At 41.2% G+C, this 25,537-nt stretch overlaps 1 protein-coding gene across 1 annotated transcript; it reads right to left on the bottom strand.

Moving 5' to 3' along the window:
- Positions 1-1,742: 1,742 nt before the first annotated feature.
- Positions 1,743-5,894, bottom strand: LOC128027733 (cytochrome P450 7A1). Its single transcript, XM_052615560.1, has 6 exons — positions 5,758-5,894; positions 4,571-4,811; positions 3,875-4,479; positions 3,287-3,417; positions 3,014-3,192; positions 1,743-2,891 (listed from the first exon to the last, which is right to left on the bottom strand). Exons 1-6 carry the CDS (start codon positions 5,838-5,840, stop codon positions 2,592-2,594), a joined length of 1,539 nt encoding a protein of 512 aa, XP_052471520.1. The 5' UTR covers positions 5,841-5,894; the 3' UTR covers positions 1,743-2,591.
- Between the last annotated feature and the right edge of the window lie 19,643 nt (positions 5,895-25,537).

Below are 25,537 nucleotides of genomic sequence, written 5' to 3'. Positions count from 1 at the left end.
GATGCTACATGCAAACTGCATATGAAAAATATAAAAGATTATACTTTGTAGATTACAGTGACTTTAATGAAAGCTTGCCTTGTTTATTGTGTTCTCACATTTATACAAGCGTGTCATCACTCCATTCTTTGCACCTTAAGTCAGAATTAGGAGAAAATGTCTAATTATTATGAAAAAGCAAATCATTATTACGATAAAGTTTCTCATTCTCTCAGTCATTATTACAAGAAACTAAGTAATTGTTATGAGAAGGTTTCTGATATTCTGGATTTTTTCACAGAACATTACAAGATATTAAATGATTATTGTAAGAATTTTTTTTTCTTTATAATGAGATAACCAAGTCATAAATATAAGAAAGCTTCTCATTATTATGCTAACCCTAAAATAATCATATTTTTTATTATATTGGCTTCCATAGGTCAGTACGGCAGTTGTAATTAATTAAATATTTAAGACATTTTATCCTGAGTTTACTCTAATACAAGCAATCTTTTGTAGTTTGTGTTGGCAGGCTTGTTACATAATCAGGTCAAGGTCAAAGTGTACAGCAGTGCACACGAGTACACTTCATGTTGTACCCTGAAGACAGCTGGCCGGGTTTACTAAATGTCATTTTAATATTTGCATACCTTGTGCTCATGCTTATCAACAGAAGGGGTGGTTGCTAAGTGTGTGTCCTTGACACAATCTATATGTTTGTTTATCAACTAGATTTAGGTCTATTTCAGGATTACTCTTGACCATTTGGCATTCTCAGATAGTGATGAACAGATGTTAAGGAAAAGGTAAACGGGGGTAACAAACACTGACTTGCTGAAAGAATTGTGGGCTTTTGAATATTTAGTGTGATTGTGCATAATATACTGGCTGGATTATGTTATTATTATAAATATTGTTGTTGTTGTATGTTTTAATATTATATCCTTCCATGTCTTTCCAAAAGAAGAAGAAAAAAAAGCTCTTTTCTGTTTTTTTGTTTTGTTTTAGTTTTTTGGTTTTTGCTTATCTGGTTTAAAGGGGTCATATGATGCAATTTCAAGTTTTCCTTTCTCTTTGGAATTTTACAAGCTGTTCTTGAATAGATAAGATCCCAAAAGTTGCAAAGACTAAGGTCTCAAATTCAAAGAGAAATTCTTTATAAAAGTTAAGACTAGTCCATGCCCTCCTAAAAGGGCTCATTTAAACACGCCCCCATGTCTAAATCGCGATGTGGGAAGATTTACATTACACCGCCCAAATGTTCACGCAAATGTTTATTCTCGGTGTAGTATTGTTGCTGCCATCAAGATGTGGAGATGCTGTTTCGTTGTGAAAGCAAATTACTTTGTTTGGTCTTCCAAAAGAGGACACAACTGAAAATCAGTGGTTAAGCTGTATTTACAGCACTGTCCCAGAACAGTATAATATTCAGATGAGTGCAGTATATTTAATAGAGGACTGTTTCCTGATCCTGGAAGAGTAGACTACAATGCAGGCTGTTCTGATTTACAGACTGATTTACAGACTGTAAGTACATTTTCATATATAAAGAATTTCCCTCTGATAATTCAAACGCGAGTTTTGAGCAGTGTAGAGTAGCGCGTGTTATTTGTCATTTCTCTGATCACAAATGCAGACATGGTTTTATGTTTATGTGGCACGATATGCAACGCAACGTGTGAAAAGACAGTATAAGTCATTATAATCCATAATTATGTCCCCACTGGATGCAACAAATGTCAAGTTTATAATGGGTTTTAATGTTTTTGTCTCGTCGCTTCGGCTGGGACATTGCATCGTTACAGTATGTCAAGGGGCGTAACATTTCCGTCACACGCTTGAAGTATTCAGCCAATCACAATGCACTGGTAAGCTGGCCAATCAGAGCACAGTTCGTTTCCGAAGGCGGGGCATAGAGGAAAAACAATAATGTACAATATGTGGAAAATAATGAGTTTTTTAGCAATATCATATGACCCCTTTAAGCTGGTCTCCTAAAACAGTCTAAAACCAGCAAAGAGACCAACCAGACTAACCAGTACTGGAGCTTATGCTGCTTTTTGCACCCTCCAAACATTTTTCACTCTCTCACTTTCTGGCTTTCCAGATATGGACTGTGCGCTGTGAACACCCAAAAGCAGAAAACGTCTCAAAATCCCCCTGATTGGCTGAAGCAAGTATCTGACCGCAAGTCTGACTTTTCCTCTATATTTTTTAAAAAGGCTGTCACAGAGTTCATCAGGACAATTATTACATAGATATTTTTTACATTTTCTGCATTTAATACAAAAGCCTATACAATTGCTTACAGCACCTTTTTGGTTTAAAAATTCATTCAGTACATTCATAGTAAAATTCACTTACAATTAAAAAGCACATATCATTTTACAAGAATTAAAAAGAATACTAATAAACTTAGCATAAGGGTAATAAATGCTTCAGAATTTTTTCTTAAAAGGAGAGCTCTGAAGTTTCTTTAAAAACTCTCTCAAATCAACCTGAATAGAAAGACAATTGAGACCTATTCACATTTGTCTGCTTGGACATGATGCAAAATGTACATTATTTACAGTTTAAGTCGACAGTCCATAATTAAATGTGTGAGATTCCTAGTGAGATTTCAGTCTGTATCGAAAGTCAACATCGTAGGTGGGCTGCAAAACACCCAGTCCGGCCCGAGACTGATCCAACTGAGGCTCTTTCACATCAGGGTCTAAAAGCTCCATTTCAAAGTACGCTAACAGCAGAGACAGGAACTGTTTGATTTCATGAACAGCAAAGAAGCGGCCAGGACACTTGGTCACCCCAGAGCCAAAGGGCATGTAGTAATAACGAAGTTTGCGTCCGTTTCGGTAAAAGCTGTTCTTTTCCTGTCCATTCTCGTCAAGGTATCTGTCATACTTATATGTCTGTTTGTGGCAAGATGCAAATACATTAATGAGGAGAATAATTCTTACATAATTAATTACACGTTTTTTTCCCGGTGAAAGCTGCAATATCTATTAAACACCATAAAGAACATAATACTTACCAAAGGATCTTCATAGATCTCAGGATCAAAGTGAATCATCGGGGGGTACAGAGCTATTACATCATCTTTTCGGATGTGGTAAGACTCGCTGTTGTCCAGGTGAAGAAGGAAATCGCTCTTTGCAATTCTCACATTCAGGGACGCACTGGACAGCCTCATCGCCTCTTTAATGATACTGTCTGTAATAACAGAGAAGCTTTAGTTCACCGGACATTTTGGTATGCTGATAATACTGAGCGCATAAATCTTTATATATTTTCAAAGCATTCCCACCTAGAACTGGCATGTTGTCCAACTGTTCCCTTGTAAGTACAAGTCGAGAATTCACAGGATCGACTTTCTGACAAGAAGTTTCAAATGTTCGCCTCACTTCCACACTAGCAGCTTTCATGGCCACTGGGCACCTGCAAACAAGCAAAAGTTGCATCATCAACTTAACAAGTACATTGAAAATAAATAAATAAATAAATAAATATCTAATATATATATATATATATATATATATATATATATATATATATATATATATATATATATTAGAATAGTCAATTTCAGTTTTTTTATTCAGTGTATAACTTGCTGTTTCTTTGTAATTCATATGGAAATTTACGAGGGGAAATTGTTTCTATGCCATATTTTTCAGTGTTCTCTGATGCATCAGAGAAAAATTGTAATTTAAAGTAAATTAAAAACATTCTATAATAGTGTGGATCAATTTCATGGTTTAATGCTTCCAAATGCAGAACGCTCTGAAGTAATACTTATCTCCAACACTACAATTAAACGTATTTATCTGAGCTGATTGATAATCCTTGGTAGTGACTACAATGCAGCTTTACACTTGCGGAGTATGACTTGTACCTGATCATATAGAACAGGGTCCAGAAGGTTGCAGGCAAAGTGTTGGCTTGTGAAGCCCACAGCATGGCCACATGGGTCCTGGCTTTGCTCAGCTCATTGAAGCTAGATAATGTGTCATTCAAGAGCATGCGCAAGCATATGAGGTCAGACACGTTGGCACGCTTGCTGAGGTTCTCGTGGAGCATCGTCTTGGCCAAGTTCTCGCGAGCGCTGTAGGCACTCTTGAAAACGTGAATCGGGAGCCCAGCGATCAGAGCAGGAAAGATCTTATCAAACTCTTTAAAGTTCTCTAGTGCATTGAGCACCAGAGCTTTTTGGGCCTGCTGCCGTGCAATGCTCTGGTCTCCATCCAATTCCTTTCCAAAGAGGGTCAGGTAGCCTGCTTCAAACATGATCTTGTAGCAGAAGGCGAAAATACCATCACTCTGCCATTCGGAAGGTTTGGCCTTCAGCACACCTGACTGCAGCATGGTGCTCTGTAGGTTTTCCATCATGGTCTCAATGAGAGGAGACAAGGCCTCCCCTTGCAGGGTCTTCAGGAAGGTCTGATGCAGGTTCTCTGTGGTGTAACCGTGACTGGGATCCATGCTCTCGTGACCAAATGCCTGCAAGAATACACGCAAATCATTACATGCTAAGTAGTTCATTTTGTTGTTAGATTGTTGTTGGCAGTAATCAAGAAGTTATTTCATTTACCTTTGCAGAGGCATCAAAGTGGAATTTCTTCCAGTCTAGATGCCTTCCTTGGCGGATGACGGCATGGTAGGAGAATGGATCACAAAGGAAATGGACATACTGCCCAGCGATCTTGCATGTAAAAATGTGACCATGCTTCTTCTGTCTGCTCCGAAGAAACTCCAAAGGATTGGCCCCAAACTGAAGAGCACAACCAAGGTAAGGGATCCAACCATTTTCTACTGGAGGCTCCCCAGGCTGTCTGAAACCATTACAGCTCCAAACGGTTACAAAACAGCTTATACAATCAGGGTTTAAGAACAAGAACAAGTTCTGTCACGTTCAGTTCTTATGTAACCTAAATTGCTATTGATTCAATTCAGTGCCTATCAAGTTATTTCCAAATCAGGCAGTTCGTTTCTCAGACTGTTAACCAATAAGTTGAACATGATTCAGACACAGATTACGCCCATACCTATCGGTTAGAACCTCAAGAGCATAGTTCAGAATTGGAAACAGTAAATATGTTTTAATGAGAGGTTTCATTATTGCTATAGTTCTATAGTTCTACAGTCTATCCTCACGAAAAACAGCAATCTCAAGCAATTTCTTCACTTTTCTTTAGTAAAGCACAGGGATGTTTGATGAGTAAGTCATTCTGTCTTAAAGTGGCCATTGTGAGATTATATAACACCCGGTGGCCTTCTGTACCCCGTTGTATGCATCAGAACATCACCATCACAAGTCATGATTTATATAGAATAGAATTTCATAGACTGTCTCATTCCATTTCCTTGTTTGTGCTGAGTTTCCCTTCCGCTGTTACTTAAATATAACGAAGCCCCTCACAATAAAGATTTGAACCTTGAGTGAACTACACTTCTTGTGTCCGAGTCATTCTTGGTCCCAGGCACCAGCTTCTGTGCTCCATCACTCAACTCCTCAACTTGATCTGATCTTCTCAATCTATTTATTCTAACACATACAAAGCCAAAAAATGTCTGGAAAACTAACTAAAATAAAAAATATATAACAATAATAGACAAATTTACATGTTTAATTTAAAGTAGTGCCATGCAAACTTGTTATTCAGCATTAGAGATTGTAAAATTAAATAAAATCAGTTGTCAAACAGATGTGAATCCCATCATCCCTGAGATGTTCCCAAGCTTAGTGAAGCTTGTAGTCACAAATAAGTGAGTATTTACCTTCTGCGTATTCCTGTAATAAGCCAAAGACAACAACAGAGCCCAACAACTATGGTCCAAATGAGGGCAATGCTTAGGATCATGACTGTTGGAGAGACAAAAACTGGTGGAACTAAAGTGTGGTTGTCCTCGAAGATGCACTCATGTGCTCTTAGCACTGTTTTTATATGATTCACCACATGTTGCAAGCCACAGCCCTTGACATAACTCCACAGTTAATGACTGCCCCCATCTTTTTTTTTTTTCTTTTTTTTTTTTGAAAACGTGCCATATGCCTTTAAGAAAAAAACCTGTATGAGTGTATGTGTGTGTTTGTCCTTGAACCATGGACACCTCCACCTGACGGCCAGAAGACTGCACTTTGATAGTATTGCAAAGTTGGGAAACAGCTTCAAGGTCTTTGATATGTGTGATTTTTTTATTTATAATTTTTTTTGGGGGAGGGGTGGGCTCTATGAAACTTATTGAAAAGAAGTTAAGTGTTTATTGTTAAGTGTTTATTTATTAAAAAAGAAATTAAAGTTTTCAATTCAATTCAAGTTTATTTGTATCATGCCTTTCAAAATACAAATTGTAGCAAAAAAATCTTTACAGTAAATTAACTTTCTACAATATTTAGTAGTAGCTTACCAGTGGGGAATGCCAGTTGATGTACATACAGCAGAAATGTACAGAAGACTCAAAGACGTAATCAAACAGACAATGAAAACTAACTGAAACCTGACTGAAATTCTTCATACTGATCATTGTTTTGCAGGAAGGAGATCAATTGAGCAGACACAACTTTTTTGCCATGTTCACAAGGATCTAGTTGTGGTTTCTTAATAAGAGCCTTAATAACTGCAGCTTGAATGGTTTTGGGATGTGACCTAAAGATAACAGGGTTAATAACATTGAGAAGCGGTTCTTCGGCTACAGGTAACAACTCTTTCAGTAATTTAGTGGATACAGGATCTAATATACATGTTGTTGGTTTAGATGCAGTGATAAGTTCATTTAGCTCTCCCTGTCCTATAGTTGTAAAGCACCGCAGTGTTTCTTTGGAAATGACCTAACCTTTATCTGTAGATTTTTATGATGAAGTCGTGCTTTTGTGGGTTTTTAAATAGTTCCCTCACTGGGTGGTGGGGAGAGGTTTGAAAGCTGTATGGATTGGCAAAGTGTTTATTTGCTGGACCAGAAGTTTATACTATTGTAACCTTAATTTGATGGGTCACTTCTGGATAAATGCTCTGCCCGTAACCTAAAAGCATCAGTGAGTTCAGTCAGTTCAAACACACTAACATGAGCTACACTGACAAACGACATGAGGTACTAAGTAAAATTTTAGTACAATATTTAAAAGAGAAATAAATGCACACATCATACAAATAGTGAGCATAGACATGATTTTAGGAATGGATAATTACTAACATTGTTTTGTTAGCTTTGGGCATTTAATCAATTACATGCAATTAGATTTCAAATTAATTAAACATACTTCTTGGATTCTATTGTCAATTGAATGGTTGATAATCAGCTTTAAGTCCCAATTTATTGCAGAGCTTATCAAAAGCAGTTTTTGAATCTCTGAAATGAGTTAACTTCTTTGATAAGGTCCAGATGAAGGCCATGTTCATCAGCTTTAATAATTAACACTGTGATGGCCAGGTGTTCATTTGACCTTGAAACTACAGATAAAACAAACAATCTGCAGCAATCAAATCATTCTATTCTGTAACCTCAAAAAACTCTTTCCACCATTCACTTCAGAAAGAGTTACAAAATGTTTGAAAAGCGAAATGTAGCATTATGGACATACCAATAAAAGTGTGAGGGGACTCACATATAGCATGAAGGTATTCATAAAGTTTTATGGCTGTTGTAATTTTTCATGTGCATTCAAAGAATCAAAACAACTCTGTATAGTCTGTTTTAAACAGTTGCTACTCCAAATCTGAAGAAATGGAAATACCATATTGAATTAAGTTTGTGTTGCTGAAATAGTAAAAGTACATTTTCCAAGAAATACATTATTGAAAATATTTTGATTAAAACAAAATTATGTATAAAAAGGTCATTACAAATACCATTAAAACCTTACTCTATGAATATAGCATGGTATGACACTTATAAGGGGAAGAAGTTTCTACCAACATGGCAAATCATGGCTAGTAAAAACTGCAGGATAAATTAGTTAGATTAGAGCAGAGGCTCCAGACCTCAACTAGTTGTGTTGAATAAAAGGAGAATTTAGTTTTTATCACATCGTGAATTTTGCAACATCAACACTGTTATTGAACTGAACTGAATCAACATTGAACTGCTTCGTTGATTCTGTTGCTTTCCTGTTTAATACCGTGAAGCAATTTTAAAATGATCTACTTGTAAAGAACTATAAAAAATAAACACTTGACTTGAATAGAAGACCCGATTCTTATGAAAATATCAAATAAAAAGGATGTTAAAAGAACACAGAAAGCTTTTTTAGGAAAGAAATGTCATTTCATATCCAGTTTGTAATTTTTCTGAACATGAATCAGCAGAGTGCCTTGTTTAATTGTTATAATAGATCTAAAAGCTTTCCACCTTCACAAGAAAAAACAAAACAAAAAACAAACACTAAATCATTTTGACTGAATACATAATGATAATACAACATGAGACATTGTACCCTAAAGGCAGAGGAAAGACTGTCCCTGGAGTTAAACATTTATACAAATCCAAACATGAAGTCTGTGTCTGTCCACATCCACAACTGACTTAAAACTAGCACTGGGAACACATCGATGAAAATAATACATCAGAGACATCTTTTGAATTTGAGTAGAAAATCACATTACACTGCTTTAAAGTTGGTGCAAGCTGGTACAAGCCTAAGTCTTTTGCTTTTTCAGGTAATTATTTATTTAATTAAAACATTACATGTAGAGTATGACCTGTAAATCTGTACGGAACTATAGAATGTATAGGGGCAATAATGTAAAATCTTTTTAATATCATGCATAAACATAAGCATCACACATCTTTGTGACAATTAGCTAAATTAGCTTGTCCTGTAAGACAGTTGTGAGAATGTACCAGACTAATTCTGCATTGCATTCTACAGGCAGAATGGAAATTGTTGTGAAATAAAAGAGAGCCTGGCTTTGAGAAATGGATAATGACCCTTATGAAACAAAAATATATTGCAGTATATTGGAAAATATCATGTAATATATTAGGCATTTATTCTTATATATATTTATTTTTTTCCAATATACTGAAATATATTGAAAGCGGCGACCATTTGTATATTTTGCAATATATAATATAATATATGTATCATCAATATATTATTAAATGTATTCAAATATATAAAATATTAGAAAATAAAAAGGGAAAATAATATATTAAAATATATCACAATATATTTAAAGAAATATATTGGTAAATATATTTTCCTTTCGTAAGAGGAGCTGTGAATCATATTATAATTATGATTAAAATTAAACATTTTAATGATTAGCATTTCTCTCACCTCCAAAAATAAACTAATTTCTTATTTAGGATTTAGAATTGATCAAACATTTATAAATGAAAGTTAAATGCTGTGGATTGTTAACATGGGCTGAGCATTGTTGTCTCTGCATGACTTATGATGATTGCATGATTTTTTCTCAATTCGTTCAATCTAGGGAATCAAACCTATGAGCTTGCTATTACTTGTACTGCAAGCTTTTAACTAGTCCTTCAACTTAACTTGAATATCAATATTAATTTTAATAATAGCATATGTTGGATAATTAATTATACATAAAAGCACTATTGTATTTTGCCTGTCAGCATCAACAAATGGACTGTGACCCTCACAGTGCCATAAAAGAAAATAATCATGAGATTAAAACAAAACTAGAACTAACCTTGAAGCTGGACTATAATGCAGAGACAAAAGAACAACTGTTGTCACTATTACTTTAGTCAGTATTGAAATTAAAATTATTTAACACAATTTGTTGTGGTTGATATGGTCAAACTCTTATTGTACAATAGAGTATTTTTAGATATCATTGAAATTTCACAATTGAGAGAGAGCAGCAGGATATTGACAGCTTCAGGTAAATTAGAATGCTGTCACTTTAAGACCTAATGTGCACATCCAATAACCGACTGGGTTTCCATGAATGTTTACCAACAAGGGCATCTTAACATATTCTTGTGTTTTTGACTGTATAGCCACACACTGGAAGCCCAACAAAACTTTTCTTGTCCGTAGTCCACTCCGTCTCGGAGTCTGTGGCCACGTGCACAGAAAGACTGCTAATGTGTGCTCAATAGAAACTTTACCTCAAAAACAATTCTCCTTTCCAGTATGGATCACGTGATGTGTAGCTGTTTAAGATCAGTTTGCATTTTAGTACACTCTCTGCGTGACATGCTAGTCTACATCAGTGACATTGAAGCATTAATTCTTCCTGGCCAGTGTTGTGTTTAATTCATGATCCAGTTAATACGTCAGACTACGGTTATCTGTTTGACCTACGAAATAAGGCAGATACCCCGACGTCTTCAAAAAAATACTCATCTTCAAAGCACAAAATGTTGAGATTCCTTGTCCTTCCGATTTCTTGGCCTGTTCCGGCAATATACAAACGTCCCAAGATTTTTGGTGTTTCTCATGCCAGCAATTATCGTAACGTATGTTTCTTTAGAAAGTTGTCTTGACTCATCTGTGGGCTGAATCATGTTGGAACATGAGTGATAATAACTAAAAATGACTGACATTTGCGATCATGCTGCATTTGCTTAAACTCAGTTATTCAGATGCAGTAGCATAACTATCATGTTATATCATCCGTTATTAATTTACTCCTGATGACACGCTTTACTATAATCTTGAGCTGAAATCTAGCTCCAGTCAGTGTGCAGATCAGAGGTGAAGTGCATCTGTTAATGCAGATGCTTCTAAGTGTACCATCATTTTATAAGACATTCATGATAGAAGTGTTTCTGATTTTACAATCCAACCATTGACAAGAAGATCATAAATGCATTTCTTGAGCTCTGAATAGAAGAGTATTAGAATAAAATTATTTAATAATAATAAAAAAACATTTTATGTAATCCTTCATAATAGTGATTCAAACGTTAAAAACACCAGTTCTGTTTTGCATTATTTTTTATAGATCCCTGTAACAACAGTATTATCAGTCAACAGACTTAAGTGCATCTGTCACTTTAGGTCAAGGGTAGGCCATAACAGATTGTGCATCATTATGGATGTTACATGGTTTATACAGCATAGTTTCATGCTAACATTGTGCATTCTGCAGGACCACCACTATAATGGAGGGAAGGATAGAAATTATTCTAAGAAATGATTCTATTCTAAGAGATTTCACAACAACTCTATTAGGTGTGCTGTAGAATCCAGTAGAATTCATTCAGTGTTTATGTTATTTCACTCATAACTAATCCACAGTTGGGGCTCTGTATGATGCAAAAGAATGTGAAGAAAGCCAGAATCAGTTGCGTTTTTCATACTTGTGGCACAGTGAGTAGCAAGCTTCTTCTGAAGACCTAGGTTTGAGCTTTATCTGTGTCTTGTTTCTCCTCTCTCCTTGTGTTTGCATGTTTGTTACACCTCTGCCTTATCTCAAAAAGGAAAGAAAGATAAGTTTATCAAACAGGCCATATTAATATTAGACAATGCAAGTTATGACACAGGTCAGAAAAAAAAAATAATGAATGGAAGATGATCAAAGACTTATTTATGAGTTTAGCTAAGTTTAAAGAATAAATATTTTGCGGAAAAAGAGAAAAAAAGAAAAGAAAAACCCTCAAAATAAAGGCAACAAGGTGAATGAATTAAAATTAAGATTAACAATTAATTCATGAATTAATGGTTTAAATCAATTTACTGTAATCATATATGTTATGTAATTCATATAAAACAAATTAATATTATAAAAGTAATAACAATGAATAACAAAAATAAACCACACACACACACATACACAAAAGAATCGCTTGCCCTAAAAATCTGTCATCATTTAATCAGACTTACTTTCCTCTGTGGAACACAACAGAACATATTTAGGAATGATGCTTTTTCCCTCATTACAGTAAACATCCAAGAGCAACTTAAAAACTACATGACATTCCTCGCTATCGAGGTAATAAGGGCAATGATGTTGAAGCAGATTCAGTCTCAAAAAATTGACACACGCTTAATTACATACTCTCTCTAACTTAATAATGAGCTTACTATCGACGACTCAAGCCTCCGTTACTAGGTCTAAAATGACATTTTGGAATTAGCAACGCAGGCATGGGATGAGATGCTAAGAAAATAATCCTACACACAAGTATTTTAAGGATCAAAATCTGACAAATGTCTTAAAATACAACATCTGAACAATGTGGTAACCTTGAGATGTGGTAACCGTAGTGTAAATAGAATCATTGACGAAGGGCAATTGAATTATTAGAAGATAATGTGCACCAAATAATAATGCACTCATACACTATACAAGAAAAAAAAAACTGTTTTGTTATATTGGCCATGTTGAAAACGGTTCTCAGGTCACTCACACACTTAAACTAGCATGAACTATACATTCTTTTACAGCTTTTTCAAGGTTTCTGATCCATACTGCTGTTTTCTATGCTCAACTAATATCGTATCATCATTACTGATGAGTCTTGTCCTGAACTCCCTTGTTTTTATAAAATAAGAGTCTCTGAATGACTTCCTTTTCAGGGTAAATAGTTTTCAGACTTTCCTCAATCTGTCCACACAGTTTGCTGACTGTCATCCACCTGTCCTTGTTGTATGTTCAAATACCCTGCCTTTCAAGAAAGCCAAGTCCCTCAGGAGAACACAAAATCTGCTCTTGCGCTCGATGAGTCCTCCATGCTAAATGGATGAGATGTGTCAGTGTGTGCTGTTGTTGGAGCCTGATTTGCCTAATTTGGGAACACCGTGTCATTTTATCAGCTCCTGGCAGAAAATTATGAAGATAAACAAGAAAAAGAAAAGTCTGTCAGCTAACTTTGAAATCTGGCTTGACAAAGGCTTGAAAGAAAGTTAGTTTAAAGTGTGAAGGTTATTTAGACTGTGCACTTCTAATACTTTGGAACTTTGCAAAGAGAGTTGAAGTTTGAAGGTTTATGTATTGTGTATAATGTATAAAGCATTATGTATTGTGAACACCTGGGCCATATGAATATATAAGCAAAATTTGACAGCATTTTAGACATTGCTAGGTGGTGGTAAGATGAGTGGTTGCAAGGCAGTTTTTTAGGTTTGGATTGGTAGAAAGACACGTAGAATGAGTGAATGTGAGTGAAAGTAAAAAGAAAAGACTAACACCAGTTGTTCATGTCAACTTACTGATTACTATATGATAAATGTCTTTGTCACTGTAAGTCAGTGTGTGGCTAAACTACTTTTTTCAGTCATGAAATTGAGTTAAAACACAATACTGGAAAAAAACGTGTGTTGGATCATGTACATTGGTTCCACATTAATAATGGTCATGTAATTTGAATGAATAAAATTTACGCAACAGAACTGAATTGAACTAAAGTGAACCAACACTGAACTGGCTGGAGCTGAATACATGACACTATTGTCACTGATTATGTTGCTTTACTGTTAAATAGTGTAACTAATATTTCTTTGAAACAATCTGTAAAGCACTATGAAAACAAAGGCAACTTGAATTGATTTGGTTATATAAATATAGAAATATTTTCCGAAAATGTTAGCAAGCAATAGCATTTAAATTTGAAATTAGATTGGTAAATATTAAATGCTACTTGGGTAAAACAACAAAACATGTTTCCCTCAGCCTAAGAAAAAGCTCAGGCTTAATTGAAATGGTTCCAAATTCAGAATGGACATTGAACACATCAAAAACACATAAAATAATACTCATATTCAACCTGTTTAGTCTACATATTAAGCCCCCATGCTGGGAACAAGAAGTGCTATTTTAGTACTGACAATATAGCAAAAACTATTTCTGAGTACATGACTGATTCACATTCATGGTCCTAATTTAAGGATTTGCACGTTTTCAAAAAATTCATAAATTGAAAGCAAAGAAATGAAGTTCAAAAGAGAAATGCAATTTTGTTGCATAGATTGAAAATACTATCTAAATCTATGATTGAGGTTTCCAGTTTTTTTTTCTCTGTGTAGTTTAAAAACTCAAGTTGACAAAAAAAAATAAAAATAATAATTGCAAATGTGAAAACCTCTGTCCCTTACCTAACATTTTACTGATTTGCAGATAAGAGCAATACCACTTTCACTGTCATTAGCATATCTGGGCGATGCTGTTTATCTGCAGTATTATTTCGGCTAAAATGCAGTGCTGTTATAGAAATAGATAAATTTTCAAAGTATGTAGTATTCTGGACATTGAAAAAAAAATCTCACAGAAATTCCTAGTAAATTTCACAAAACAATTACTGCAAGTTACATTTAATTGAACATGAAATGTCAAAATAGACTGAAATTGTAAAACATAGTAAAAAATGTTTAGTAAAACATACAGTGTACTGTATGCATAGAATACTACTGCGGCATATTGGTCAAAGCATGCCATATACAATAGAGCACACTAAGTGCTTTATCCCACAATGCAGTTCACTTCCATTTCCAACATGACAAATTAACCAGAGTATCACATTTTCTTGAATCAAAAGTTCTAGCAGTCACACCACTTCCTGTATTAATAAAATGCTCTGATGAAGTCATGTGACTGCACTTATTATTGTATAATTCACTCTTTTTTACATAGTAAGGAAGGAGTGTATGCTGTATGTTTCCAGTAAACTACTGTTCCTTTGTGAACAGCAAAAACATCTACAGCATATGTCTTTACATTAGAATCATCTCTCTCTAAAGGGGCTTCTGTGTGTGTGTGTGTGTGTGTGTGTGTGTGTGTGTGTGTGCTGCCCCCTTGAGGCTCTGTGTGTATAGCTATTGATTTAAATGGACCGTTCACACAGTTTAACTGTTTTGGGATTTTATTTTATTTTCAGAAGTGCACACATTTAAAAATATTAAGCACCGTATATACACTTTGCTGTTTAGAAATTTAAAATTAGATTATAAATTATATATTTTTTCTCTGTCTATTCTTTGTAGGAAGCAGAAATCTCCACTAGGGGACAGTCTCTGTTTGTCAATGATGTATAGTTATTGTTCATGCTGATCTGACTGTTGCCATCTGACATCAAGCACCTAGAGTTAACCACTACAGATTGTTTTTGAAGTAATGTATTAAGTAACATACGAATTTTGCACCAACCATGCACTGTTTATAGTAAAATAAATCTGAATGTGAGGAAAATATTTGAATATCGCCATGGCTTACCTTCACTGAATAAGGATCCAGACAGGATTTCTACTCCTTCTCTGGGGGCCAAGAGTTTGATACAGCGGGAACTGAAATGAAAGCTTTCTAGGTCAATTATAGTCCTGCGTGACCTCTCATCTTCTGTGCAGTGACCACAAACCTGCTTGTGTCCTTGAGACGACACGTGTATATGTGAAACTGTTCAACTTGTATGCATATATTTCTTATCGATATTTCAGAGTAGAATTTATTAAATGCGTCTGTTCCACTGAAGGTAACTGAGATGGACCACAGGCTAATACCAGCTAGATATAAACAAGAAAAAAAATGTCTAATGTAATTTATTACATTAGGAACATTTATTATTATTATAATTAATGTTGTTAACAAATCGTGCTGCTTAACACTGAACAAATTGAACAAATAAAGTCACCCCAGATGAGATGGGTTACACATACTGTCTTTAATACACGGCCCAAGTAAAAGCTTTCTTTAATCTCAATTTTATATGCAGGCACTACATGCATCAAACTAATAGCAACATCTGCGTGTCATCTCAGTATAAAATACCCATTAAAGATATCCAGACATGGAAAACACTTCAGATGATGGTTGTTACACATATTTGAGAAGACAGTATTAAAACAATCTACTATATATGTTAAAAAATATGCTTCTGTAAATCAAATAAATAAAACACGCTTATTTTATACTAAGATATAAGAATCTACACTGTTACAAGCATAATTAATGTTTCATAATTCATGTTTTTCTCTTCTTTAACTAAGTGTATTTAGTAATTTGAGGCTAGACTGGAATCTCGGTTTTAGAATTTTCTGGATTTCAGTTTCAGGAGCATTCATTGTACACAGAACCCTCTCACTCTCCTGAACACAAGTGAATGCAGGTTGTTGACAAAGCTTTTACCAAGCTACTGGAATTTTAACAATGTGTACCACATGCTTTCTAATAATATTTCTCTCTGGCGGCTTGCTCGTATTGTTCAAACACTTGACAAGGTATAACCTGGCTAATTGTTGACAGAACTAGCAGAAACATGGAGTCCTACAAAAGTAAGTCCTGGGCCACCATGATGTGACATTTAAAAAAGCAATCATTTAAAACTGATTAAAGCAACACGATGTAACTTTTTTCTGTTTTCAAAAGCTAGGACATCATAAATTCATCTACCAAACCGACTTTTTGTCTTATCTCAAATCACTACGGTACGGTTTTTAAGTGATTATTTTAGGAAGGTAGCCTGTTCGGGTCGTCACCGCTGCGGAGTAACAAATAACTGCGTGAGTCGCCATTGACATAAACTTGGAGAAGTAGCTCCGGTTAGAATGTTCTTGCGCGGGATGCGTGCAGTTCCCTTTCAGTCGGTCACTCTCGACGCCACGTCGGATGACCGACGAATATGGGATATCGCTTCGATAGACCAATCTACTTCGAGTGTAAACTAAACGAGCCAATGCACATTGGCATGCAATTATTGCATCCAGCTGCCGCTGATCACTGCGTGAGTATAAGAGGGCAGCAGGTGCAATGCATACCAGCTTTTCGCTTCGGAGCCGAGCGTTAGTATCGCTCTGCTCAACTGTGTCTGCTGTGAACTACGAGTTCAGCACGCTCTCGGAAGCTTCGTGTGTTGGCGAGACGGCGCTTCAGCGGCGGTCGTTCCTGTGTCGAGTGGATTTGCACACTTCAGGTTGCAGTACCCCTGTCGTGTTGCAAGCGGCCATCCCCCCTGTGCGCCTCAGCACTGAAAGAGCATTTCCTAAAAGAGCAAATTCTCTCTAAAAGAGCTTCACGGGTGCGTCTTTGTAAAGACGACGGATCGTCCTTATAAGGATGCCGTTTCACCCGTGCGTTTCTGGGTGCGGTCGTTACCTGGCACCGGGTGATGGTCACGATCGCTGCCTCACGTGTCTGGGCGTCGAGCACGCTGAGGTGGCTTTCGTGGATGAGTCATGTTCTCACTGCGGGAATATGACCATCTCGGAGCTGCAAACCAGGCTCCGCTACCTTCAGGGGGGCGGAGTCCCGTTGCCGCGGCCGCGATCTGGGGCTCGTTCTGGCGGCCGACAGACGAGAACCACTTCCGGCAGTAGTGCGAGTGGTTTGAGGGTCACAGTGGTGGCAAACCCCGCAGGGAACCAACCCTCTGGGGACCATCACTCCTCTAGCACCTCCGATCCAGTGGAGCAACCCACGGAACGCGCTGGGCCCTCTTCAAGGAGCGTACCAGCGGTATCCAGTGGGACTCCCCCCAACCAGATGTCGATCCCAGCATCGGAGGGAGAGCTGTCGGATCACGGTTCGGTTGCGCTACCGTCCTCTGGGATGGTGACAAAGCCTGATTCGGATCCCGAAGTGGCAGCTATGCTTTCCCGGGCCGCCGAGAGGGTAGGGCTCGAGTGGAATCCCCCACCGCGTCCCGAGCCCTCACGGCTGGATGATTGTTTTCTCGGGGTGGTGCGCGCTGGTTCTCAGCGCCCCACCCCAGTGCCTTTCTTTCCGGAAGTGCATGACGAGCTCACCAAGTCGTGGATGGCACCTTTTACTGCCAGAAACCAGCCGGTGGGCTCCTCCTCCCTCACCACCCTCGAGGGCGGTGCAGCGAAGGGGTATTCAGGAATCCCGTCGGTGGAGCGGGCGGTAGCGATGCAATTGTGTCCTAAGTCCGCCGCCTCCTGGCGTGGAGACCCGGTGCTCCCTTCCCGGGCCTGTAGGCACTCGTCTGGTCTGACCGGCAGTGCCTATGTGGCTTGCGGGGAAGCTGCTTCCGCCTTACACACTATGGCGTTACTGCAGGTGCACAAGGCTAAGGCACTGAAAGACCTGCACGAGGGTGGTCACGATCCAGCGCTTCTGGAAGAGCTCCGAACCGCCACTGACCTTGCGCTTCGAGCGACGAAGGTCACCGCGAGTTCGCTGGGTCGTGCGATGTCCACATTAGTGGTCCAGGAGCGCCATCTGTGGCTGGGTCTGGCAGACATGAGGGACACCGACAAGGTCCGGTTTCTCAATGCCCCTGTGTCCCAGACCGGCCTCTTCGGCGACGCAGTCGAGATTTTGGCCCAGCAATTCTCGGCTGCCCAGAAGCAGACTGAGGCGATCCGACACATCCTGCTCCGGCGGGCAGCTGCTGCTATCTCCACCCACCCGCCGGCTGCAGTGCCCCAGCCTGCTCGTCGCCGAGGGCAGCCCCCTGCATCCGCCCCTGCTCACGCGTCGCATCTGCAGCAGCCTCCAAGTGGTGCCGTTGAGCTGGGCACAGGCAGGCTGCCCCTCCCGTCCTGGCCCCCGTCAAACCTGACGGTAAGCAGAAGAGCAAGAGGCCCTGGGACGGGTGACCCAGAGAGAGGTAGCTGCTTTCTGGGGGATGGTGTAGGCACCTCTCCCTCCCCTGGAGGAGGGCCAGGCGGAGAATTTGGAAATCTCGACAGGAGAGTAGTTTCCTCCCTCTCTGGGTCCCAGGAGGGCACGGAGAGTTGCGGACGGCCAAGCACCGGACCTCACTCATCCTCCTCCTTCGCCAGATGGCAGCTGCGGGCGGTTCGAGAGCGTCAACAAAGGCCCTACTCACGCACCCTCTGCCAACCCGTGGAACCAGGTGAGCCCTGCACCCCACACTCGCACCACACTCCGGCCTGCTCACAAGCCGCCCGAGTTGGGCCCCTGTGTTCCACCTCGCTGCCCCACTGCGGGTACGGCTGTGGTTCTGCTGGTCCCGCTTGTACGGTTCTTAGGCGCCTGGTCAGCGCTACCCAGCCCGTCTCGCTGGCTTCTGCGAACCATCAGCCTCGGCTATGCGATTCAGATCGCCCGGCTTCCCCCCAAGCTCTGCGGTGTCCGCTTCACTACAGTGGAAGCGTCCGATGCCCCTGTCTTGCGGAAAGAGATCGCAGTCCTACTGGCGAAGGCCGCGATAGAGCCGGTCCCTCCAGCCGATATGAGGAAGGGGCTTTACAGCCCGTACCTCATTGTACCCAAGAAAAGCGGTGGGTTACGACCGGTCTTGGATCTGCGAGTTTTGAATCGGGCCCTCTATCGGCTACAGTTCAAAATGTTGACACAGAAACGCATTTTCAGGTGCGTCCGTCCCCAAGATTGGTTTGCAGCGATCGACCTGAAGGACGTGTACTTTCATGTGTCCATACTTCCGCGCCACAGACCTTTTCTGCGGCTTGCGTTCGAAGGACTAGCATATCAGTACAAGGTCCTGCCCTTCCGGCTGTCCCAGTCTCCCTGTGTCTTCACGGAAGTCACGGAGGCAGCTCTCGTTCCTCTCAGAGAGCAGAGTGTTCGCATTCTCAATTGGCTGATACTAGCACAGTCTCGAGATCAGTTGTGCGAGCACAGGGATGTGGTGCTCCGGCACCTGAGCCTGTTGGGCCTTCAGGTCAGCTGGGAAAAGAGCAAACTCTCACCATTGCAGAGGATCTCTTTTCTCGGTATGGAGTTGGATTCGGTCGAACAGACAGCACGCCTCACAGAGGAACGTGCGCGGTCGGTGCTAGCCTGCTTGAATACGTCCAAGAGCAGGACGGCGGTCCCACTGAAACTCTTTCAGAGGCTCCTGGGGCATATGGTGGCCACAGCGGCACTTACACCGCTCGGCCTATCACATATGAGACCGCTCCGGCACTGGCTTTATGGCCGAGTCCCGAGGTGGGCGTGGAAGCGCGGCACTCACCGGGTCCAAGTTACACCGGCCTGTCGCCAAACCCTCACTCCGTGGTCAGATCTGGCATTCCTATGGGCAGGGGTGCCCCTAGAGCAGATCTCCAGGCATGCTGTGGTTTACACGCATGCCTCCACCACCGCCGGGGGGGCCACGTACAACGGGCATGCAGTCTCAGGGGTTTGGACGGGCCCGCAGCTGCAGTGGCACATCAATTGCCTAGAGTTGTTAGCAACGCACCTTGCCTTGAACCGTCTCAAAGGTCTCTTACGAGGCAAGCCTGTGCTGGTCCGATTGGACAACACTGCGACTGTTGCGTACATCAACCACCAAGGTGGTCTGCGCTCTCGTCGCATCTTGCAACTCGCCCGCCACCTCCTCCTTTGGAGTCAGAAGGTTCTGAGGTCACTTCGTGCTGTTCACATTCCAGGCCTGCTCAGTCGTACAGCCGACGAGCTGTCTTGAGCAATGCTCCCGGGAGAATGGCGACTCCATCCCCTGACGGTCCAGCTGATTTGGAGGCGGTTCAGAGCCGCTCAGGTAGACCTGTTTGCTGCTCCAGAGACCTCTCACTGCCAGGCTTTCTACTCCCTGACCGAGGGAACTCTCGGCACGGACGCACTGGCACACAGCTGGCCGCGGGACCTACGCAAGTATGCGTTTCCCCCAGTGAGCCTTCTCGCACAGACATTGTGCAAAGTCCAGGAGGACGGGGAGCAAGTCTTACTAGTAGCGCCATATTGGCCTACTCGGACCTGGTTCCCCGAACTAGTGCTCCTCTCGACAGCCCCTCCTTGGCTGGTTCCTCTGAGGAGGGATTTACTGACTCAGAGACGGGGCACCATTTGGCACCCGCGTCCAGACCTTTGGAAACTCCATGTTTGGTCCCTGGACGGGACGCGGAGGTTCTAGGTGACCTACCCCAAGAGGTAGTTAACACCATCACTTCGGCAAGAGCACCGTCTACGAGACACGCCTATGCCTTGAAGTGGAACCTGTTCGTTGAGTGGTGTTCTTCTCGCCGAGAAGACCCCCGAAGATGCCCGATTGCGGCCGTGCTATCCTTTTTGCAGCAAGGGTTGGAGCGAAGGCTGTCTCCCTCCACCCTCAAAGTCCAGGTTGCCGCTATTGCTGCGTACCATGACCCTGTGAATGGGAAGTCTTTGGGTAAGCATGACCTCATCATCAGGTTCCTTAGAGGGGCCAGGAGGTTAAATCCATCCCGGCCCCCCTGTATACCCTCTTGGGACCTGTCTCTAGTGCTTAAATCACTACAGCAGGGCCCATTCGAGCCTTTGCATTCAGTTGAGCTAAAGTTTCTTTCATTGAAAACTCTGCTCCTGCTTGCACTGGCCTCCATCAAGAGGGTAGGGGACCTGCATGCATTTTCGGTCAACGATTCGTGCCTAGAGTTCGGGCCGGCTGACTCCCAGGTAATCCTGAGGCCCCGGCCTGGCTACGTGCCCAAGGTTCCCACTACACCCTTCAAAGACCAAGTGGTGAACCTGCAAGCGCTGCCCCTGGAGGAGGCAGACCCAGCCCTGGCTTTGCTTTGTCCTGTTCGAGCATTAAGGTGCTACGTGGACCGGACGCAAAGCTTCAGGACCTCAGACCAGCTCTTTGTCTGTTACGGAGGCCGGCAGAAGGGGAATGCCGTCTCTAAGCAGAGGATGGCCCACTGGATTGTGGATGCCATACCCTGGCTTATCAGGCTCAGGATGTGCCCTGCCCGTTCAGGCTTCGAGCTCACTCAACTAGAAGTGTTGCATCCTCCTGGGCGCTGGCTCGTGGCGCCTCGCTGACAGATATTTGTAGAGCTGCGGGCTGGGCGACCCCTAACACGTTCGCTAGGTTCTATAGCCTTCGTGTAGAGCCGGTATCCTCCTGTGTTCTCACCTCAAACGGGTAGTGGCACTGAGAGGCCCCGGTTAGTGTCGGCTTGCTAAAACTGCTCCAGAGTGTCCGAACTGTAGACCCTGTTGAGTTCCTCCATCACCCTAGGCAGCTGGACGCGGCGGAACGTCCGGCGCCAGGCCTTCATGATGAATCCGTGAGAACCATGGAAGGCTGGGCTCCATATTGAGACCTAAGCGGTACTCGTATGTGTATAGTCCACGGTATAGCCTTAGAGCCCGTGTTTCCCCGGCAGACTTCTGCCTTCCCAAGAGGGTTTTAATCACCTCAAATTTCTCCGTATACTCCTAAACGGATGCTATATGTGTATTTGCCTCCGAGACCTCCTTCGGGAAGGATGGGGCTTCCGCAGCGTCCCGGCTCCAAGCGGACCGGGTACGTTTTCCCAGTGTTATCCAATCTCACCCAGTGAGGTAGTGCTTTGACAATGGTGAGTGGAGCTACTTGTTCTGAGCACAGGGCACTGGAAGGGGCAGCACCCATGGCGCTTTGATAGGGATCCCATATTCGTCGGTCATCCGACGTGGCGTCGAGAGTGACCGACTGAAAGGGAACGTCTCGGTTACGTATGGTAACCCTCGTTCCCTGAAGGAGGGAACGGAGACGCCACGTCCCGTCGCCATGGTTGCTGTACCGCCGCTGAGCTGCCGGGTTCCCGGCTCGGCTCCTCAGCGAAAAACTGGTATGCATTGCACCTGCTGCCCTCTTATACTCACGCAGTGATCAGCGGCAGCTGGATGCAATAATTGCATGCCAATGTGCATTGGCTCGTTTAGTTTACACTCGAAGTAGATTGGTCTATCGAAGCGATATCCCATATTCGTCGGTCATCCGACGTGGCGTCTCCGTTCCCTCCTTCAGGGAACGAGGGTTACCATACGTAACCGAGACGTTCTGTTCATTAACCGCTAGAGAGCCAAAATTTGCACAGTGTTGCTATGTTCACTTAAAGAAATCTGGATAAACATACAAACATTATGACAATAAATAGAGTAGTAATTGTACATTTGGCACTAAAGATATTATGAAAACATTCTTGGTTCAATAAACATTTACTAAAAGCGAAATTGCAACTGAGCTTAACACATCAGCATGCATTTTCAATTTTTAACTTACAATAATCAAGCAACTGCATAAAAAAATAACTTTTTTTGGAAGCTACATTCCAAATTCACATGGTTTATAATTCCGAAGGGCATGTGCTCTTCATTTCAGTACTGATATAAGGCACGTGCTGATTTTGCCAAGTCCGATGTGTTCCTAGGTCAACATATTTTGTTGACCCTGGAACAACATTTTACTCCAAAAATATATTCTTAACCATATCCCTACACCTAAACCTAACCTTAACCATGAGTAATCCCTAAAATCAGAGGAAATGATAGATGAATGACACTGATGTACAAGCACCAAACACTGATTTTAAGCATAAACTTCACAAAATCTATAAACTGGTTCTTCAAATCTGATTGGTTAATCACAATGTTGTTCCAGGGTCAACAACGATGTTGTCCCAGGAACATGTCTCACTTGGTAAAATCAGGTTAGGCTGATATAAGATGTAGAGTTGAAGGAGTCTCTGGTTTTTAATGGTGAAGCGTCACAGATGAAACACTAGCAATACAAACAGGGACAAAAAGGCCTGTTATGACACCACATGATCACTGTGAGTCTCTGGCCCGAGAGAGCCGCTGAGTGGGAATCGGTGGTAAATGTCATGTTAGCTCACAGCTGTAAGCGCTGGGAAAAGCGCTGCATTAGAAAAGCATGAGTCAAAGGGATGGAAAACTTGCAGCCTTTGTGTTGCTGAGAGAGGCGTGCATGGGGAAATGATGACAGCCAATGAACCTCAACAACCATGTCGCAGCATCCCTCCAGCGGAGAGAGAGACGGCTCAAACATGGCTTGCTTTCATTGCCTAATCTTCTGCTCTGCTTCTGCCAGGGAAAGTGAGAAGCAGAGATAGAGACACAAGAGAGAGAGAGAGAGAGAGAGAGAGAGAGAGAGAGAGAGAGAGAGAGAAAGGGTATTCATCAATGCCTCTATTGTCAGGCATGCTGGATGGAAATTAATGACGGTGTTCATGAGGGGGTCTGATGTTATTAGTGTAACTTCAGGAAACAATATGGAAAATTCAATTTACCTCCTCATTTTTATAGTCTTGGTTTTGCCCGGGGTGCCATTTTGTTTCAATCCAGGTCCTGACAGGGAAAGTAAGGCTTTTTTGCCATCACAGTTCAAAAGTCTTATGTTTTCCTCACATGAACAGAAATTATTTTCACGTCATCCAAAGCCGGAGGGAGGATTTGCTAATCCAACATTGAACACTTTTTCTGTGGGGAAGGGGAGTAGCGAAGAGGGCATAAATAGAGTGTAAATATTGTTTAACAGGCACTCAAATGCTATTACAAATCATTTTTAATTTCCCTTAAACAACACTCAATTTCAAAACAAGAGTTGGCAGCCATTTTGTGGCTAAAATAAGACATGCCTTATTTTAGTTACTAAAATGAAAAGTCAAGTATAATAACAGATCTATGTGGTTCTAAGGTGGTCCTGGGCAGAAACTGGCAAATTCAAAAAAAAGTCAAGAGAGTCAAGTTCATGTCCGTAGCACAAACAATTGAATAGTTAAGCAAAGTTTAATGAGCATGTAGTTGCACTGAGACTTCCCTTAGCAAGCACCACAAAGCCCAATTTAGTTTTTTCGATAGCATCAAGTTGAAGGTCTTTTTTCTAAAATGCAGAGAAAAGTGAGTGAAAACATAAGGTTTCACGTAAGTATTCCAGCTTGTGACCCGTAGATCCCTTGAACTTGTTTATGGGAGTGAGTTAGGTGCTCTAGGGAGCGAGGGGCCTCTAGTGCACTGGTCTGGTCTTTCTAAACATTTGTGATGAATTAGATCATTTCCTCTTGCCCTGAGAAAGCAGGCAGCACAAATGACTAAATTAAAGATACCTACCCTCCTGCGGGGAGCCATGCTTGAGACAAGGGCTACAATGAGAGAGCGAAATAGGGTTTCAAAACAGGGAACATCTTGCCTATGCGCAAATCGTGAGGAAATAAGACTTGACAGCTGTTTTCTCAGCGTCAGCAATGCAAGAATCACATGACTGGCCTTTGTGACTTTTTCACCACTATCGACACACTGTGTGAGCTGGTTTAAAAAATTACTTAAAGCTGCAGTAGGTAACTTTTGTAAAAATATATTTTTTACATATTTGTTAAACCTGTCATTATGTCCTGACAGTAGAATATGAGACAGATAATCTGTGAAAAAAATCAAGCTCCTCTGGCTCCTCCCAGCGGTCCTATTGCCATTTGCAGAAAGTCATGCGCTCCTGGTAAGAAACAACCAATCAGAGCTGCGGTCCGTAACTTGTTTGTGTTCAAAATGTAGAAAAATGTATATAATAAGCGAGTACACCATGAATCCATTTTCCATGGTGTTTTTAGCTTGTCCTGAATCACTAGGGTGCACCTATAATAAGTGTTTATATTCGGACTATTTTAGATTGCTTCGGGGGTACCGCAGCGGAGTAACCCAGTACCTTTGTGATTCTTCATAGACATAAAGAGAGAGAAGTAGTTCCGGCTATGATGTTCTTCCGCAAGACGCAAGCAGTTCTGTTTATTAACCGCTAGAGCGTCAAAAGATACCGACTGCAGCTTTTAAAATAAATAAATAATAATACGATTTTTTTCCATTGTTTACTCACCCTGATGTCCTTCCAAACATGTTTGACTTGATTTTTTTCAGGGGAACACAAACAAACAGATATTTTGATGTTTCCCTTTAAGAAAAAAAAAAAATATGCATGCATCAAATAAATATCATATGCA

Source organism: Carassius gibelio, chromosome A2 (assembly GCF_023724105.1).
Source record: "Carassius gibelio isolate Cgi1373 ecotype wild population from Czech Republic chromosome A2, carGib1.2-hapl.c, whole genome shotgun sequence".
Taxonomy (NCBI): domain Eukaryota; kingdom Metazoa; phylum Chordata; class Actinopteri; order Cypriniformes; family Cyprinidae; genus Carassius; species Carassius gibelio.
The sequence above is the reverse complement of the archived record's forward strand: the minus strand, read 5'-3'. Positions and strand labels throughout refer to the sequence as shown.

Coding starts and splice junctions, on each gene's coding strand:
- LOC128027733 (XM_052615560.1), bottom strand. CDS start 5,840: ATGATCCTAAGCATTGCCCTCATTTGGACCATAGTTGTTGGGCTCTGT. Junction 3,418..3,874: donor ACCCTGTTCTATATGATCAG/GTACAAGTCATA, acceptor GCTTGTTTGCAG/GTGCCCAGTGGCCATGAAAG. Junction 3,193..3,286: donor GGACAACATGCCAGTTCTAG/GTGGGAATGCTT, acceptor CTGTTATTACAG/ACAGTATCATTAAAGAGGCG.